This window comes from Schistocerca serialis, chromosome 12, assembly GCF_023864345.2.
Source record: "Schistocerca serialis cubense isolate TAMUIC-IGC-003099 chromosome 12, iqSchSeri2.2, whole genome shotgun sequence".
NCBI classification, from domain to species: Eukaryota; Metazoa; Arthropoda; class Insecta; order Orthoptera; family Acrididae; genus Schistocerca; species Schistocerca serialis.
The window spans coordinates 21,364,274-21,382,567 of record NC_064649.1 but is presented as its reverse complement, the minus strand read 5'-3'; the positions used below and the strand labels follow the sequence as shown (position 1 = coordinate 21,382,567).

General features: G+C 44.6%; 1 protein-coding gene across 1 annotated transcript in view; it reads right to left on the bottom strand.

The window, feature by feature from the left end:
- Positions 1-16,648, bottom strand: part of LOC126428246 (carbonic anhydrase 1-like) — a 125,531-nt gene extending 108,883 nt beyond the window's left edge. Inside the window, exon 1 of the mRNA XM_050090161.1 lies at positions 16,381-16,648. Coding sequence (XP_049946118.1) covers positions 16,381-16,432 — 52 coding nt within the window. The 5' untranslated portion in view covers positions 16,433-16,648. The remainder of the gene's footprint in view (positions 1-16,380) is intronic.
- Between the last annotated feature and the right edge of the window lie 1,646 nt (positions 16,649-18,294).

Below are 18,294 nucleotides of genomic sequence, written 5' to 3'. Positions count from 1 at the left end.
TAAATACATTGTTTGTTCTCTATTAATATCTTTCATTTGCTAACTATCCCTATCAGTAGTTAGTGCCTTCCGTAGTTTGAATCTTTTATTTAGCTGGCAGTAGTGGCGCTCGCTGTACTGCAGTAGTTCGAGTAATGAAGACTTTTGTGAGGTAAGTGATTTCTGAAAGGTATAGTTTAATGTTACTCAGGGCCATTCTTTTGCAGGGATTTTTGAAAGTCAGATTGCGTTGCGCTAAAAATATTGTATGTCAGTTTAAGCACAGTCTTGTATAAATTCTTCAAAGGGGACGTTTCAGCCTCTGTACGTGCCCTAATCTCTCTTATCTTATCTTTGTGGTCTTTCCGCGAAATATAAGTTGGCGGCAGTAAAATTGTACTGCAGTCAGCCTCAAATGCTGTTTCTCGAAATTTCGTCAGTAGCGGTTCACGAAAAGAACGCCTCCTTTCCTCCAGAGACTCCCACCCGAGTTCCTGAAGCATTTCCGTAACACTCGCGTGATGATCAAACCTACCGGTAACAAATCTAGCAGCCCGCCTCTGAATTGCTTCTATGTCCTCCCTCAATCCGACCTGATAGGGATCCCAAACGCTCGAGCAGTACTCAAGAGTAGGTCGTATTAGTGTTTCACAAGCGGTCTCCTTTACAGATGAACCACATCTTCCCAAAATTCTACCAATGAACCGAAGACGACTATCTGCCTTCCCCACAACTGCCGTTACATGCTTGTCCCACTTCATATCGCTCTGCAACGTTACGCCCAAATATTTAATCGACGTGACTGTGTCAAGCGCTACACTACTAATGGAGTATTCAAACATTACGGGATTCTTTTTCCTATTTATCTGCATTAATTTACATTTATCTATATTTAGAGTTAGCTGCCATTCTTTACACAAACCACAAATCCTATCCGAGTCATCTTGCATCCTCTTACAGTCACTCAACGACGACACCTTCCCGTACACAGCAAACAGCCGCACATTGCTATACACCCTATCCAAAAGATCATTTATGTAGATAGAAAACAACAGCGGACCTACCACACTTCCCTGGGGCACTCCAGATGATACCCTCACCTCCCAGACATCAACCCATGTGACTTCTTCCTTTGGGGGTTCCTTAAAGACAAGTTGCACCACAGAAAACTCGAAAATGCCGTGCAACTTAGGGCCATCATTGTGGAGTTATGCCGCGCCATTCCAAAAGATTTGTGTTGGAGAGTCGTCACAAATGCACGTGTGCAAGTTGAAGAAGTTGTAAAACAAAACGGCAGTCATATTGAACATGTGATTCATTAGGTTATATTCAGTGCTTTTTTTAGGAAAAAAAGTTTGAGGGTACTTCGACATTGGATATAATGCAACGAAAAGTACTTATTACTGAAGCATGGGATACCACCTGTCTGGTTTTAGCCATGACGACATCATCAACACGTCGAACAAAAAAAAAAAGGTATCGGACTCTTCAGTTGACTCCAGCTCAAATTAAGCAGGCGATACCGACAAACACCCAAACATACAAGAGAATGTGGTATCGAACACTTCAGTTTACATCACCTCAAATGAAGCATGCGATTCCCATCAACTCCTGAACAATAAAAGAAAATGGTATCGTACACTTCAATTGACCTATAATAAACCCCAGATGAAACAGGCGAGTCCAATCAAACCTCCAGTCAATGACATCGCTTTTCCCACCAAAAACTGTAGTGGTATCGTTCGTATTGCAATTGCCAAGACGAAAAAATTAAATAAAAAATTTACGTCCGTGAAATAAATCTTTGGCACTCTTCCAACTGTTCAACATCGTAAAAAAATTACTTTGACGACGGAAAAGTTTGGGTACGCATCCGCCAGCGTTCCCTCAGAAAAACAGCACTGGTTATATTTCCAAGCTGTATTCTTTACTTCTATATCAAGAAATTACAAATCTTGTCAACAACAAATGTGTTATTCATGAAAGAAATCAGGTGACTTACCGTGCGCCACCTTGTATATTTTCTTGCTATTTCTTTCGGTTAGTAAGTCTGATTTGTGAACCACTAACTCCGACATGACGTCCGATCAGGAAAAGTGACCTCATTACTCGTCAGAAAAACCGGCCAAGGTGCTGAACCCCAATTAAAGAGTTAGCAGCGGCCTATACAAACAACATAGACTGGTCAGGGCGGCTCCATATTTGAAATCAAAAAGTTAGCCGCCATGTTTTTCAACATCAGGTTGCCTGATAACAGTTTTCTGCTTGCACGGAATCATACGTTTGTTCTTCTTAAGCAAATTCACTTGCTGCTGTCGTCACAGAAAAGATGCATTTCGGGCAATGATATCTATTATGAAGTGCGTTTATCTTGCACTATGTCACCTATAGCATAATAATTGCGATTTGCGAGCTGCTGCATTATTTGAGTGACTTTAAACAAGCGTCCCTTTGTAGTTACTGATGTATCTTTCCCTGAGCATACAGGCGAATTCGTTTATAACTGCCCGAGCGAGATGGAGCAGTGGTTAGTACACTGGACTCGCACACGGAAGGATGTCGGTTCAAATCCGCGTCCGGCCATCGTGATTTAGGTTCTGCGTGATTTTCCTAAATCGCTTCAGGCAAATGCCGGGATGGTTACTTTGAAAGAGCACGGCCGATTTCCTTCCCAATCTTTCCCTAAACTGATGACCTCGCAGTTTGGTCCTCTCCCACCAAGTCAACAAACCAACCGTTAATAACTTCTACAATCGGTTGTTCTACTTCAGACTGGAATTGCACTTCTCGCTTTGAAGAATTACCTTACCCATTTACGCGGAGAATATACGAGTGTCGTTCAATAAGTAACACCCCACATTTTTTTTAAAGCCATTAATATACATAGAAAAACGTCCTTGTTGGGCTTAATATTTGGCGTTTGTTCTGCGCGCCGGTGAAGTTTCGAACCGTTCTGGCAGACAGCAGATCCGTAGTACAGCGTCAAAATGGCGTCTACGTACGACTCATATTACAATTGTTTCAGTTTTACAAACTGTGTGTATTTTTTCTTAATAAAATAGGGGAACTTACTTATTGGACACACGTTAACTCATTCGTAAAGTAATCAGATGTTTGAAGCTGTTATATACATGGGACGTAGAGTCTTTACAGAATATCTGTATTCGGGCGAGGGGGGTGGACAATGAAGAGGGTTACTGCCACAAAAAGTTGCCCAACAAATCACAGTGACAACGATAGTTGAAAAATTCAGTTACGTAAGCTCATGTACAAGCCCACGACTTGAACATTAAAACAGAAATGACAACCGATAGTAAACCTAAAGCAATGGGAGTGTCAATACGCTAAATGAAAACTTATCTCCGTAAGCAACTGTATCTCTTTAGCTAACCTACAGAGTGCGTTCTATAAGTAATGCGTCCAATTTTTTTCTGACGCAACGGTACACCACAGCGTGTTGTAACCGGCAGGGCTAAGTGGAGGGGGGTATTAGCTTCAAAACGCCCTTTGTCTCATTCGGCTGCGAGCTGCCGGAGAGTCAGGACGTGCGTTTCCGTCAACCCCGCTTCGAGTTTATGTAACACGGCACAATGGATCATTCTGTAGAGCAACGGTGCGTTATCAGATTTTGCGTTAAACTTGGGAAGTCCGCCACCGAAACGTTTCCATTACTTCAGCATGCCTTTGGGACTGACTGCTTGGCCGAATCACAAGTTTTCGGATGGCACAAGTCGTTCATGGAGGGCCGAGAGGAGATCACTGACGAACCTTGCAGTGGACGGCCATCAACAGCACGAGTCGACGAAAATGTGATGCGTGTGCGCGATTGTTTGAACTTTGACAGACGGCTGAGCCTTCATTTGATACCACCAACTCTAAACACGTCAAAAAAGAACCGTTTTCCGCATTGTGACTGAAGATTTGAAGATGAGGAAGGTGTGTGCCAAACTCGTCCCAAAAGTGTTGACCGACGAACACAAGCACATGCAAGTGCTTCGGTGCCGAGAAATGTTGGAAATGTGTGAAAATGATCCTCATTTTTTAAACTCAGTCATCACTGGTGATGAGTCGTGGATTTTTGAGTTCGACCCTGAGACAAAAAGGCAGAGTTCAGAGTGGCACACCCCATCGTCGCCCCGTCCCAAGAAGGCATGCATGAGCAAGTCCAGATTCAAAACTGTGCTCATTGTCTTCTTTGACGTCAGAGGCACGAATTCGTACCTACTGGGACTACAGTGAACTCAGCTTTCTACTTGGAAGTGCTCAAAAGACTGAAAATGAGGGTCTCGCCCTGCCGAAGCGACATCGAGGACACGTGGAAAGTTCACCACGACAATGCGTCAAGTCACAGCGCCTTCATTGTCCATGACTTCCTGGCCAGGACCAATACCCCATTGGTTCCCCAGCCTCCCTACAGTCCTGGCCTGGCTCCCACTGACTTTTTTTGTTTCCTCTGTTAAAAGGAGTCATGAAAGAAAAACATTGGGACACAATTGAAAGCATGCAGGCGCATGTTACATCGACTCTAAAGGACATTCCATAAAAGGCATTCCAGGATGCTTTCCAGTCATGGAAACACAGCCTCCAAAAGTGTATCGACGCAAGAGGGTGCTATTTTGAAAATTTTTGATTATTTGTGCTAATATATTTAATAAATTATTTTCTATGAATTTGCGCAACGCACCTTGTACGTTGGCCACATGTTGTACTGAATGTTTTATTTGAATTTTAAGGTCCGATCAAATAGTTTCCATTTGAGGGCATTCCTGCAGTCTATACGCACGTATTCCAATGCAGATATACAAGCACCAGCATGTAGGCGAGGAATCAGTGTGGCATTCGTCTCTTTCTAAAGTGCGTGCGCTAAATGCTGAAATATGAACTATGGCGACGTTATTACCAAAGGCGTCCAAACAGGACCATTCATTCATTCATTCATTCATTCATTTCCATGCCTGGTCAGCATTTCCAGAAGGTAGCGCCGGCCGCTGTAGCCGAGCTGTTCTCGGCGCTTCAGTCCAGAACCTCCCTGCTGCAGTGGTCGCAAGTTCGAATCCTGCCTTTGGCATGGATGTGTGTGATGTTCTTAGGTTAGTTAGGTTTAAAGTAGTTATAAGTCTAGGGGACTGATGACCTCAGATGTTAAGTCCCATAGTGCGTAGAGCCATCTGAACCATCCAGAAGGTAGCAACTGCGATGGCCTTGTTGTTTCCCTCGATCAGGTCCTGTGTTGTGCAGGGTTGTTCAAGTTGAGGACAAATTAGCAGGTGGGCTGGGTCTTGTGTTGTTTCGCGCTCGCAGGATGTATCTCCATCAGCTGGAAGAATGCCCCATTTTCACATGTTGGTTGCGCAAAGAGGAACGCCCACCCTAAGACGATTGAGCGATCTCCAAATAGGGTAGGGCAAGTCATTTCCTGGAGCTAGCTCTTCCTTTACATGGATATCAGGTGGTAGCTTGCTCTCCCAACTGGTGATACAGTTAAACTCTGGTGTTCCCTCTAGTGGTTGAGTCCTGGCGATGAAGCTCTTTCTGGACTTCAGTCGGCGGAGCACAGACCGATGACCATGCAGTGGGTGTCGGGGATCATAAGTTTGCTTAGCCCACTCTACATCAGCAGCTACAGCCCTTCTGATGGTGTGGGGAGCTATCCCAACAATCGGGTAGATTTTATCGACTGGAGTTGGCTTCATACTTCCGGACAAGATTCGGACAGTCTCATTGATTGCAATATCAACCTATTTGGTGTGAGTGGATGCACTACACACAGGTGAAGCATACTCTGCAGCGGACACACACAAAGCAAGAGCCGAAATTCTCAGGATTGGAGGACTTGCTCCCCAGGCAGTGGATGTGAGCTTCCTCAAGATGTTATTCGGTGAACTAACTTTCAGCCTGGTGTTATGGCAATGTTTCTTGAAGGACAGAGTTCGGTCAAGGATAACACCCAGATATACTGGTGTTGAACAATGTTCCAGTCGTTTGCCTTGCCATGTAACGTCCAGTTCCCGCTGAGCTTCTCTATTCTTAAAGTGAAATGCGCACACCCGAGTCTTGTTGGGATTTGGCTTTAGATGATTGGCTTCGTAGTAGGAGCCAAGCGTATCTAGCGCAGAAGTCAACCTCTCCTCTACTTCTACAAACGTCTTTCCTTGAGCAGCCACTGCAGTACCGTCAGCATAGATGAAAAGCCTGGAATTTCCCGCTATGGACTGGTCATTAGTGTAAACATTGAAGAGCACAGGGGCGAGTACACTGCCTTGAGGTAAGCCATTCTTTTGTATGCGCCATCTGATCTTCTTACCGTGGAGAGAGGCTTGGAATCTTATCTTCTGCAGGAGCGTACCCATTAGGGATGTTAGTTGGTAATCCTTGGTGAGTTGGTGAATTTTCCTCAGCTACTACCCGTGATTGCAATATCAACCTATTTGGTGTGAGTGGATGCACTACACACAGGTGAAGCATACTCTGCAGCGGACACACACAAAGCAAGAGCCGAAATTCTCAGGATTGGAGGACTTGCTCCCCAGGCAGTGGATGTGAGCTTCCTCAAGATGTTATTCGGTGTCATATGCAGCTGTTAGTTCGACAAAGGCAACTCCTGTTATTAAATTAAAAGGAAGGTCACCGTTGGTCGTAATATTGACGTTTTATTAATAGCAGAATCGATTTTCAATCACATGGGGATCATCTTCGGTGCTGTACACATTAAACTCAGACACTGGTATCAAGTTATGAATAACCAAAACTGGGAATCGACCACGTGATCGAGTGTCTCCCCCTCCCTGCCCTGCCCCCTTCCCTTCCAGCGCTCATTTGTGTGCCATCGTACACTCATCCCAAATGATCATTATGCAATTCTGTAGAAGTTTCGACATTGCTGAATTTTTGGAGCTGTTGCACGTCTGTTAGTCTATTGCAGTGACTCCCAACCTGGGGGCAACTGCCCCCTGAGTGGTAAAATGAGATTTTCTGAGTGTTAAAAAGCCAAAAGGGTTCATTGTGTTTCAGTCATCAGACTAAATTACTTTTAAAACATCATGGCTATTATCTCAATTTTGTAAGACTTTGGTACTGATTATATGAGTTATCAGGAATTACGTTTTGATCAATTACTAGTGTTAACACATGGCACCACACGTTGGAGGTCACAGGCAAATCACACAGACCACCGAGTACACACGTTCTTTGAACTGTACATCCAGGAAAGAAAAATGAGACATACACTTAAGAGCCAAAGAAACTGGTACACTTGCCTAATATCGTGCAACGCCCCCGTGAGCAGAAGTGCCACAACACGACGTGTCATGGACTCGACTAATGTCTGAAGTAGTGCTGGAGGGAACTGACACCATGAATCTCGCAGTGCTGTCCATAAATCCGTAAGAGTACGAAGGGGGTGGAGATCTCTTCTGAACAGCACGTTGTAAGGCATCCCAGATATGCTCAAAAATGTTCGTGTCTGGGGAATTTGGTGGCCAGCTACAGTATTTAAACTCAGACGAGTGTTTCTGGAGTCACTCTGTAGTAATATGGACCTGTCGGGTGTCGCATTGTCCTGCTGTAATTGCCCAAGTCCGTCGGAATGCACAATGGACAAATGGACATGAATGGATGCAGGTGATCAGACAGGACGCTTGTGCATTTGTCACCTGTCACAGTCGTATCTAGACTTAAGGAGGGGTCCCATATCACTCCAACTCCACACACACCACACCATTACAGAGCCTCCACCAGCTTGTACAGTCCCCTGCTGACATGTATGGTCCATGGATTCATGAGGTTGTCACCATACCCGTACACGTCCATCCTCTCGATACAATTTGAAACGAGACTCGTCCGACCAGGCAACATGTTTCCAGTCATCAACAGTCCAACGGCGGTGTTGACGGGCCCAGGAGAAGCGTAAAGCTTTGTGTCGTGCAGTCATCAAGGGTAAACGAGTGGACCTTCGGCTCCGAAAACTCACATCGATAATGTTCGCAAGGTGGCACTTGTCGACGGCCCGGCATTAAAATCTGCAGCAATTTGCGGAAGTGTTGCACTTCTGTCACGTTGTACGATTCTCTTCACTCGTCGTTGGATCCGTTCTTGCAGGTTCTTTTTCCGGCTGCAGCGATGTCAAGAGATATGATGTTTTACAGGATTCCTGATATTCACGGTACACTCGTGAAATGGTCGTACAGGAAAATCCCCACTTCATCGCTACCTCAGAGATGCTGTGTCCCATCGCTCGTACGCCGACTATAACCCCACGTTGAAACTCAGTTAAATCTTGATAACCTGCCGTTGTAGCAGCAGTAACCGATCTAACATCTGCGCCAGACACTTGTCTTATATAGGTGTTGCCGACAGCAGCGCCGTTTCTCTGGCGCTTCAGTGTATGTCACAAACGCTAAATATGTCATGAAAATGTCGTCTGCAAGTTGTAGGTACTCGCTGCAATAGACCATAAATTGCTTCATTACTTACTCTGAAACGGATATATGAACTAATCAGCAGCACCACACTTTAGGATGTGCACAGAATTATCATTATCGCTGTTATTGCAATGGTCAGACACAAACGTCAACAGCCTGAAGTTTTGTAATGTCTGCCACTTCAGAAGCGCACAAATTTCAACTAGATGGATTTTAAATGGGGATGCATGGTGTGGGTGAAGCAAATGCCGCTATGGGCAGGAGTGCAGAGGCAGCACGTTTTATAACAAGTGTCTACACTCACAGTGGATACATAGCTTTGGTGACTGAGTTGGAAGCATCACTCGCTATTCACCGGGAATGGTTTCATCATTCACTACAGCACATACACACACCCACACACACACACACACACACACACACACACACACACACACACACACACAGAATGGCTCTGAGCACTATGGGACTTAACATCTGAGGTCATCAGTCCCCTAGCACTTAGAACTACTTAAACCTAACTAACCTGAGGACATCACACACATTCATGCCCGAGGCAGGATTCGAACCTGCGACCGTAGCAGTCGCGCAGTTTAGGACTGAAGCGTCTAGAACCCCTCGGCCACCGCGGCCGGCCACACACACACACACACACACACACACACACACACACACACACACACACACACACACACACAAACTAAGTATCATTTACACTACTGGCCATTAAAATTGCTACACCATGAAGATGACGTGCTACAGACACGAAATTTAACCAACAGGAAGAAGATGCTGTGATATGCAAATGATTAGCGTTTCAGAGCATTCACACAAGGCTGGCGCCGGTGGCGACATCTACAACGTGCTGACACGAGGAAAGTTTCCAACCGATTTCTCATACACAAACAGCAGTTGACCGGCGTTGGTTGGTTGGTTTGGGGGATTAAAGGGACCAGACTGCTATGGTCATCGGTCCCTTGACCGGCGTTGCCCTGTGAAACGTTGTTGTGATGCCTCGTGTAAGGAGGAGAAATGCGTACCATCACGTTTACGGAATCGGTTGGATCAGGAGGGTAATTCGAAACGCCGTGCTGGATCCCAACGGCCTCGTATCACTAGCAGTCGAGATGACAGGCATCTTATCCGCAGTGCTGAAACAGATCGCGCAGCGCGGTCTCGATCCCTGAGTCAACATACGGGGACGTTTGCAAGACAACAACCATCTACACGAACATTTCGACGACGTTTGCAGCAGCATGGACTATCAGCTCGGAGACCGTGGCTGCGGTTACCCTTGACGCTGCATCACAGACAGGAGCGCCTGTGATGGTGTACTCGACGACGAACCTGAGTGCACGAATGGCAGAACGTCATTTTTTCGGATGAATCCAGTTTCTGTTTACAGCACCACGATGGTCGCATCCGTGTTTGGTGACATCGCGGTGAACGCACATTGGAAGCGTGTATTCGTCATCGCCATACTGGCGTATCACCCGGCGTGATGGTATGGGGTGCCATTGGTTACACGTGTTCGTCACCTCTTCTTCGCATTGACGGCACTTTGAACAGTGGACGTTACATTTCAGATGTGTTACGACCCGTGGCTCTACCCTTCATTCGATCCCTGCGAAACCCTACATTTCAGCAGGATAATGCACGACCGCATGTTGCAGGTCCTGTACAGGTTTTTCTGGATACAGAAAATGTTCGACTGCTGCCCCGGCCAGCACATTCTCCAGATCTCTCACCAATTGAAAACGTCCGGTCAATGGTGGCGTAGTAACTGACTCGTCACAATACGCCAGTCACTACACTTTATGAACTGTGGTAACGTGTTGAAGCTGCATGGACAGCTGTACCTGTACACGCTATCCAAGCTCTGTTTGACTCAACGCCCAGGCGTATCAAGGCCGTTATTACGGCCAGAGGTGGTTGTTCTGGGTACTGATTTCTCAGGATCTGTGCACACAAATTGCATGAAAATGTAATCACATGTCAGTTCTAGTATAATACATTTGTCCAATGAAGACCCGTTTATCATCTGCATTTCTTCTTGGTGCAGCAATTTTAATGGCCAGTAGTGTAACTTTCATCATTTTAAAAACAAAAGTTTCCAAAGATAATTCTTTTTTATTCTAAAGTTTAGTTAGGCGTTAAAGTTGATGAATGGCGCCGAGGGGGGAAGGGGGCGGGAGGAGGGGCAAAGCGGTTGAGGGGTGGGAGTGGGTTAGGGTCGTCGTGGGGGTGGGGGGGGGTACTAGATAATATCTGATTACACTCAGGGGTAGTTGTGCAAGAAAGGTAGGGAACCACTGATCTACCGTTTGCAAATTCTATGGCAGTTTGAGCGCAGAACGAATTCTTCGTACTTCTCCTAAAAACGTGGCAGCGATTCCAGGTGATCCTACAGCCAGCGCTATTTGACTTCGAGAGCGTATCGGAGCTGAAATCCAAATTTCCGAGACCGAGGGTGGTGGCGCAGTGGTTAGACACTGGACTCGCATTCGGGAGGACGGCGGTTCAATCCCGCGTCCGGCCATCCTGATTTAGGTTTTCCGTGATTTCCCTAAATCGCTCCAGGCAAATGCCGGGATGGTTCATCAGAAATGGCACGGCCGACTTCCTACCCCATCCTTCCCTAATTCGATGAGACCGATGACCTCGCTGTCCGGTCTCCTTCCTCACCAACCCAACGCAACCCCAAATTTCCGACTTTTCCGGTGGATTTTCCAAGAACTGTCTTTCATACAAGCCTTGTCCTGAGAGTTACCAACTCAACGAAGACAAATCAGCTGAGTCGGTGGGGCCGTTCTCAAGTGATGATCTTTTATACACGCGGCAAATGAGTTTTATTTATACAGGGTGTTACAAAAAGGTACGGCCAAACTTTCAGGAAACATTCCTCACACACAAAGAAAGAAAATATGTTAGGTGGACATGTGTCCGGAAACGCTTACTTTCCATGTTAGAGCTCATTTTGTTACTTCTCTTCAAATCACATTAATCATGAAATGGAAACACACAGCAACAGAACGTACCAGCGCGACTTCAAACACTTTGATACAGGAAATGTTCAAAATGTCCTCCGTTAGCGAGGATACATGCATCTACCCTCCGTCGCATGGAATCCCTGATGCGCTGATGCAGCCCTGGAGAATGGCGTATTGCATCACAGCCGTCCACAATACGAGCACGAAGAGTATCTACATTTGGTACCGGGGTTGCGTAGACAAGAGCTTTCAAATGCCCCCGTAAATGAAAGCCAAGAGGGTTGAGGTCAGGAGAGGGTGGAGGCCATGGAATTGGTCCGCCTCTACCAATCCATCGGTCACCGAATCTGTTGTTGAGAAGCATACGAACACTTAGACTGAAATGTGCAGGAGCTCTATCGTGCATGAACCACATGTTGTGTCGTACTTGTAAAGGCACATGTTCTAGCAGCACAGGTAGAGTATCCCGTATGAAATCATGATGACGTGCTCCATTGAGCGTAGGTGGAAGAACGTGGGGCCGAATCAAGACATCACGAACAATGCCTGCCCAAACGTAGACAGAAAATCTGTGTTGATGACGTGCGGATTATCGTCAGCCCACACATGTTGATTGTGAAAATTTACAATTTGATCATCAGAATCGAGGAAGTACAGTACATACTGACGAAACTAAAATGAGCTCTAACATGCAAATTAAGCGTTTCCGGACGCGTGTCCACATAACATCTTTTCTTTATTTGTGTGTGAGGAATGTTTCCTGAAAGTTTGGCCGTACCTTTTTGTAACACCCTGTATAGATTAGGGAATTGCATATACAGTATATCCTAAATTCATTGCCCCTCTCTGTGAGTCCATCTTCTTATCCTCCCTCTCTCTCTCTCCCTCTGTATATCTCCTCCCATCACTCTGTCAACTTCCTCCTCCATCGCCTCTCTGTGTCGATTTTCGTCTGAATGTTCAGTAGAGTCTCGTGTATAAGTTTGAAGTAAATCGGTCAAGACTGTAACACAATATATTACAAAAATATATTGTGTATGTCCAAATGTTCGTTAGAGTATGGTGTAAGAATTGGAAGTAAATCGGTCAAAAACCTTTCCAGGTTTGTCGTGACAACGCTTCCCCCTTTATATAGGGTGACTCAGCAGGAAAGGCACATGCTTTGAGACGCGATAGTATTAGTGATTCTGAACAAAAAACTTCATATGGACATATGCTCTATTGCGAATGGTTTCCGAGACAGAACACATTTATCACTTTTGTACATTTCTCTTTAATAACTCGAAAACCATACACTCCAACGAAAACGTGTCTCAGTACACAAGTAAACTAAATTAAATTCACAACAAAAAAAGTCCTATTTATTTTTTTGTCTAGGACAAACAGTTTGCGTGTAAAGATCGCGAGGATATTGGAAATCTCGAGCGACGCACGTACGCTGTACCTTAGGTACTTTTTGTGGGCCAGTTTGAGGTGGTTTTCCGACTTGATAGACCACAAGAGGCCTGTGTCAAAATGTTCGTCTCATCTTCCTCTAACTACTGTGGTACGTTGCAAACAATGACAATGAATAATGCAGAAAGTAAATAGAAATGCACATTAAGTGTTATGTCTCGGAAAGCATTCGGAATAGGGCATATGTTCACATCAAGTTTTTTGTTCAGAATCACTAATGCTATCACCCCTAGTTCACGTACCTCTCCTCCTGACACACCCTGTATATTACATAGATTACAAAAGTATTTAGCCTATCTGTCTATGTTAGTCCGAAACTTACACGACGTTTGGAACGCGGATTTACTTCAAACTTCGTACACTCGTAGTGCTTCATTAGGACAACAAAATGTGTAAGCAGTAGCGCGTACTTCTCAAGCATTATTGAGAAGATCGCAAGATAATTTCGGTCGTCAAATATATACTTGTGCGTGGCCATTTGTACCACGAAGCGGCGGCAGCCGAGTGGGTAGCGTTCAAGTCCCGTAATCGCTGGATCGAGTCTCGTTCGTCAGTTTTTTTTATTTCTAACACAGTCATTTTCTTTACTATTTACATTACAATTGATATAATGGGAAAAACACGTGTTAATCGGATGAACTTTTATTAAATTTACAATGTTCTTTGGCAGTCTACAAATTTTTATTATCACAAATAATATAATATTCATAACTATAGACTAGTAAACGACCAAACGCACAAAGTGATACTGAAAATGTATGAGAAATCCCTTATACCTGGAAGGAGCCCGAAACTACTTGTTACCTCCAAGTTTTGACCTGCACACACGGCTTTCGAAAGATGTACAATTAATCGTCGCTTTCGACATTACGAGTACAATGGCAGGATGGTATTTTTCGTAAAAACATGGAAAACAAAAAGTCAAACGGCATTGAATAAATGCTGCTTCCGCATACGCAAGGTCTTTTGAGGTTTTCCGTGGAAAAACAAACGTCGTTAATATTTTCAAAAACCTCTCTTTCAGCCGATAATTTGGAAGCAAACCATGAACAACGCAGCATTGCCTCGAATATCGGCGCTGATAGTTGATCATGCAGTATCGAGTGTATTTTAATAGCGTCTTCACGACAAGCAGTTTCTCGTTCTTTTTCGATTGAATACGAACAATTTTGAAGACACGGACAAGCATACATTTTCAGTATCACTTTATGCGTTTTGTCGTTTACTAGTCGACAGTTATGAATATTATATTATTTGTGATAATAAAAATTTGTAGACTGCCAAATAACATTGTAAATTTAATAAACGTTCATCCGATTAACACGTGTTTTCCCATTATATCAATTGTAATGTAAATAGTAAAGAAAATGACTGTGTTAGAAATAAAAAAAACTGACGAACGAGACTCGATCCAGCGATTACGGGACTTGAACGCTACCCACTCGGCTGCCGCCGCTTCGTGGTACAAATGGCCACGCACAAGTATATATTTGACGACCGAAATTATCTTGCGATCTTCTCAATAATGCTTGAGAAGTACGCGCTACTGCTTACACATTTTGTTGTCCTAATGGACTACTACGAGTGTACGGAGTTTGCAGTAAATCCGTGATCCAAACGTCGTGGCCTCCCGTTGTTAGCTAGAGTATCGTGTAAAAATTTGAAGTAAATAACTCAAGAGCTTTTCGAGATTTGTGGTAAATACGCTTCTCCTTTATAAGCTACACATATATGTATATATTACCTACATTACAAAAATGTGTAGCCTATGTCCTTTCGAATGTTCAGTAGAACATTCGATGTCGCAGCTTGTGTTCATTAGAGTGTTGTGTAAAAATGTGTAGTAGATCGAGATTTTCTGTTACAAAGTTTTCCCTTTACATATTACACATGTATTTATGTATTATACGGTATATATAACAGTCAAACTGATTTTTCTTACTTATGAAGATATGTGATGACAGAACTGTCACATCGAACGCAAAGTATTTTTTTTTTCAGTTTTCTTTTACCTACCAAAATACCATTACTATCCACAATTACGAAGAAAAAGATCAACCAAATTGACGAGCGTTTCTCAAGTGATGATGTTTCACAATTAATTTTAATTTTGGGTTTTTCTGGTGGATTTTACAAAAATTTTCTTTCATACAAACCTTGTCTTGACAATTACGAACACAACAAAGACAAAAATCAACCATATCTGTCGAGCCATTCTTAATTGATGATATTTCATACATGCGGTAATTGACGTTAATTTCCGAGTTTTCCGTTGGATTTTGTCAAAAATCTGCTTTCATACAGACCTCCTACTGACAATTACGAACACAACAACAACAACAACAACAACAAAAGGAAACATTATCCAAATTGGTCGAGCAGTTCTCAAGTGATGAACTTTCACACAAGCGGCAAATGTAAAATGGTGCAAGATGTGCGAAATTCTGGAAAAGACAGCGTTAGGCTATAGGGAGGGACGGGTAATTTGCAATACGTGCAAGAGCCAAGACGGAATGATAAGAGTGGACGACTAAGATCGATGTGCTCGGATTAAAAAGGATGTAAGACAGGGATGTAGCGTTTCCCACCTACTGTTCAATCTCTACATCGAAGAAGCAATGATGGAAATAAAAGAAAGATTCAGGAGTGGAATTAAAATTCAAGGTGAAAGGGTATCAAGATACGATTCGCTGATGACATTGCTATCCTGACTGAAAGTGGAGAATTACATGATCTGCTGAATGGAATGAACACTTTAATGAGTACAGAATATGGATTAAGAGAAAATCGAAGAAAGTAATGAGAAGTAACAGAAATGAGAACAACGAGAAACTGATCAGCAGGATTGATGGTCACGAAATAGATGAAGTTAAGGAATTCTGCTACCTAGGCAGCAAAGTAACCAATGACGGACCGAGTAAGGACATCAGAAGCAGACTCGCTATGACAAAAAGGACATTGCTGGCCAAGAGAAGTTTACTAATAGCAAACATAGGGCTTGATTTGAGAAAGAAATTTCTGACAATGTAAGTTTGGAGCACAGCATTGTATGGTAATGAAACATGGACTGTGGGAAAACCGGAACTGAAGAGAATCGAAGCATTTGTGATGTGGTGCTACAGAGTAATGTTGAAAATTAGGACTGATGAGGTAAGGAATGAGGAGGTTCTGCGTAGAATCGGAGAGGAAATGAACATGTGGAAAACACTGTCAAGGAGCAGGGAACGATGATAGGACATCTATTAAGACGTCAGGGAATGACTTCCATGGTACTAGAGGGAGCTGTAGAGGGCAAAAACTATAGAGGGAGACAGAGATTGGAATACGTCGAGCAAATAACTGAGGACGTAGGTTGCAAGTGCTACTTTGAGATGAAGATGTACAGGAGAGGAATTGCTGGCGGGCCGCATCAAACCAGCCAGAAGACTGATGACTCAAAAGAATATTTCTCCTGTGACACCCCGCACATCATTTATTACATCAAAGTCACAAGAAACTAATCCGCAAATACGGCTAATGATTGTCTACTATCTCACCTGCGGCGGCGATGAGAACGACGCCCAAGACAAGCGCCTGGTGGAACACCATACTTCAGCTACGCTGGTGGACTGGCAGAACTCCTGTGTTTGCTCGCCCTGCAACGGCGAAGTGCAAACAGAAAATACCTGCACAGCGCAATTTCTGAAGCGGCGTAGAAAACAAGAGTTTCTTGTGGCGCTGTAGGTGGGGGATGTCTTTCGTAACTAGTCAGTCACCACAATAAGGTATCACACACAATGCAGCACCAGTTGAAAGTCTCTTAATGAGGCGTGTCCGAGGATAATTCTTCTATATTTAGGTGCGAAACGCGTTACAACGTGCTTCAAATTTTTCCGAAGACACCGTCACTTCCCTACGTAAATTAGTCGGAGTGACAAGGTAGCATAAACGCTCACGCCCTAATGCCAAGGGCGTGTTATCCTCTCAGGGTCACCAGATTATGGCAAACTGGCTGATAGAGCCGCACGGCGACTCCAAGAAGGTTATCTTTTTCCGGGTTGGGGCTTAACGACGTATGATTATGCACCTCGTTAGAAAATAATTACCTACGTATTAGCTTAGTGGACGAGGTCGTAGCGTTTTTCCATAACTTTGATCAACACAACGGATTCACATAATAGAGACTAAACTAAATACTCTCCGAACAGGCCTTGGAAGGCCCTACGGAACCGATCGGCCGCCGTGTCATCCTAAGCCCACGGGCGTCGCTGGATACAGATATCTACATCTATGTGATTACTCTGCAATTCACATTTAAGTGCTTGGCAGAGGGTTCAACGAACCACAATCATACTATCTCTCTGCCATTCAACTCGCGAACAGCGCGCGGGAAAAACGAGCACCTAAACCTTTCTGTTAGAGCTCTGATTTCTCTTTGCTTTAATGACTTCCATCCCAACTCGCGTATCATATCTGCCACACTCTCTCCCATATTACGTGATAATACAAAACGAGCTGCCCTTTTTTGCACCCTTTCGATGTCCTCTGTCAATCCCACCTGGTAAGGATCCCACACCGCGCAGCAATATTCTAACAGAGGACGAACGAGTGTAGTGTAGTGGACTTGTTGCATCTTCTAAGTGTCCTGCCAATGAAACGCAACCTTTGGCTCGCCTTCCCCACAATATTATCTATGTGGTCTTTCCAACTGAAGTTGTTCGTAATTTTAACACCCATGTACTTAGTTGAATTGACAGCCTTGAGAATTCCAACGGATTTCTTTTGGAACTCATGTGGATCACCTCACACTTTTCGTTATTTAGCGTCGACTGCCACCTGCCACACCACACAGCAATCTTTTCTAAATCGCTTTGCAACTGATACTGGTCTTTGGATGACCTTACTAGACGGTAAATTACAGCATAATCTGCGAACAACCTAAGAGAACTGCTCAGATTGTCACCCAGGTCATTTATACACACTCCTGGAAATGGAAAAAAGAACACATTGACACCGGTGTGTCAGACCCACCATACTTGCTCCGGACACTGCGAGAGGGCTGTACAAGCAATGATCACACGCACGGCACAGCGGACACACCAGGAACCGCGGTGTTGGCCGTCGAATGGCGCTAGCTGCGCAGCATTTGTGCACCGCCACCGTCAGTGTCAGCCAGTTTGCCGTGGCATACGGAGCTCCATCGCAGTCTTTAACACTGGTAGCATGCCGCGACAGCGTGGACGTGAACCGTATGTGCAGTTGACGGACTTTGAGCGAGGGCGTATAGTGGGCATGCGGGAGGCCGGGTGGACGTACCGCCGAATTGCTCAACACGTGGGGCGTGAAGTCTCCACAGTACATCGATGTTGTCGCCAGTGGTCGGCGGAAGGTGCACGTGCCCGTCGACCTGGGACCGGACCGCAGCGACGCACGGATGCACGCCAAGACCGTAGGATCCTACGCAGTGCCGT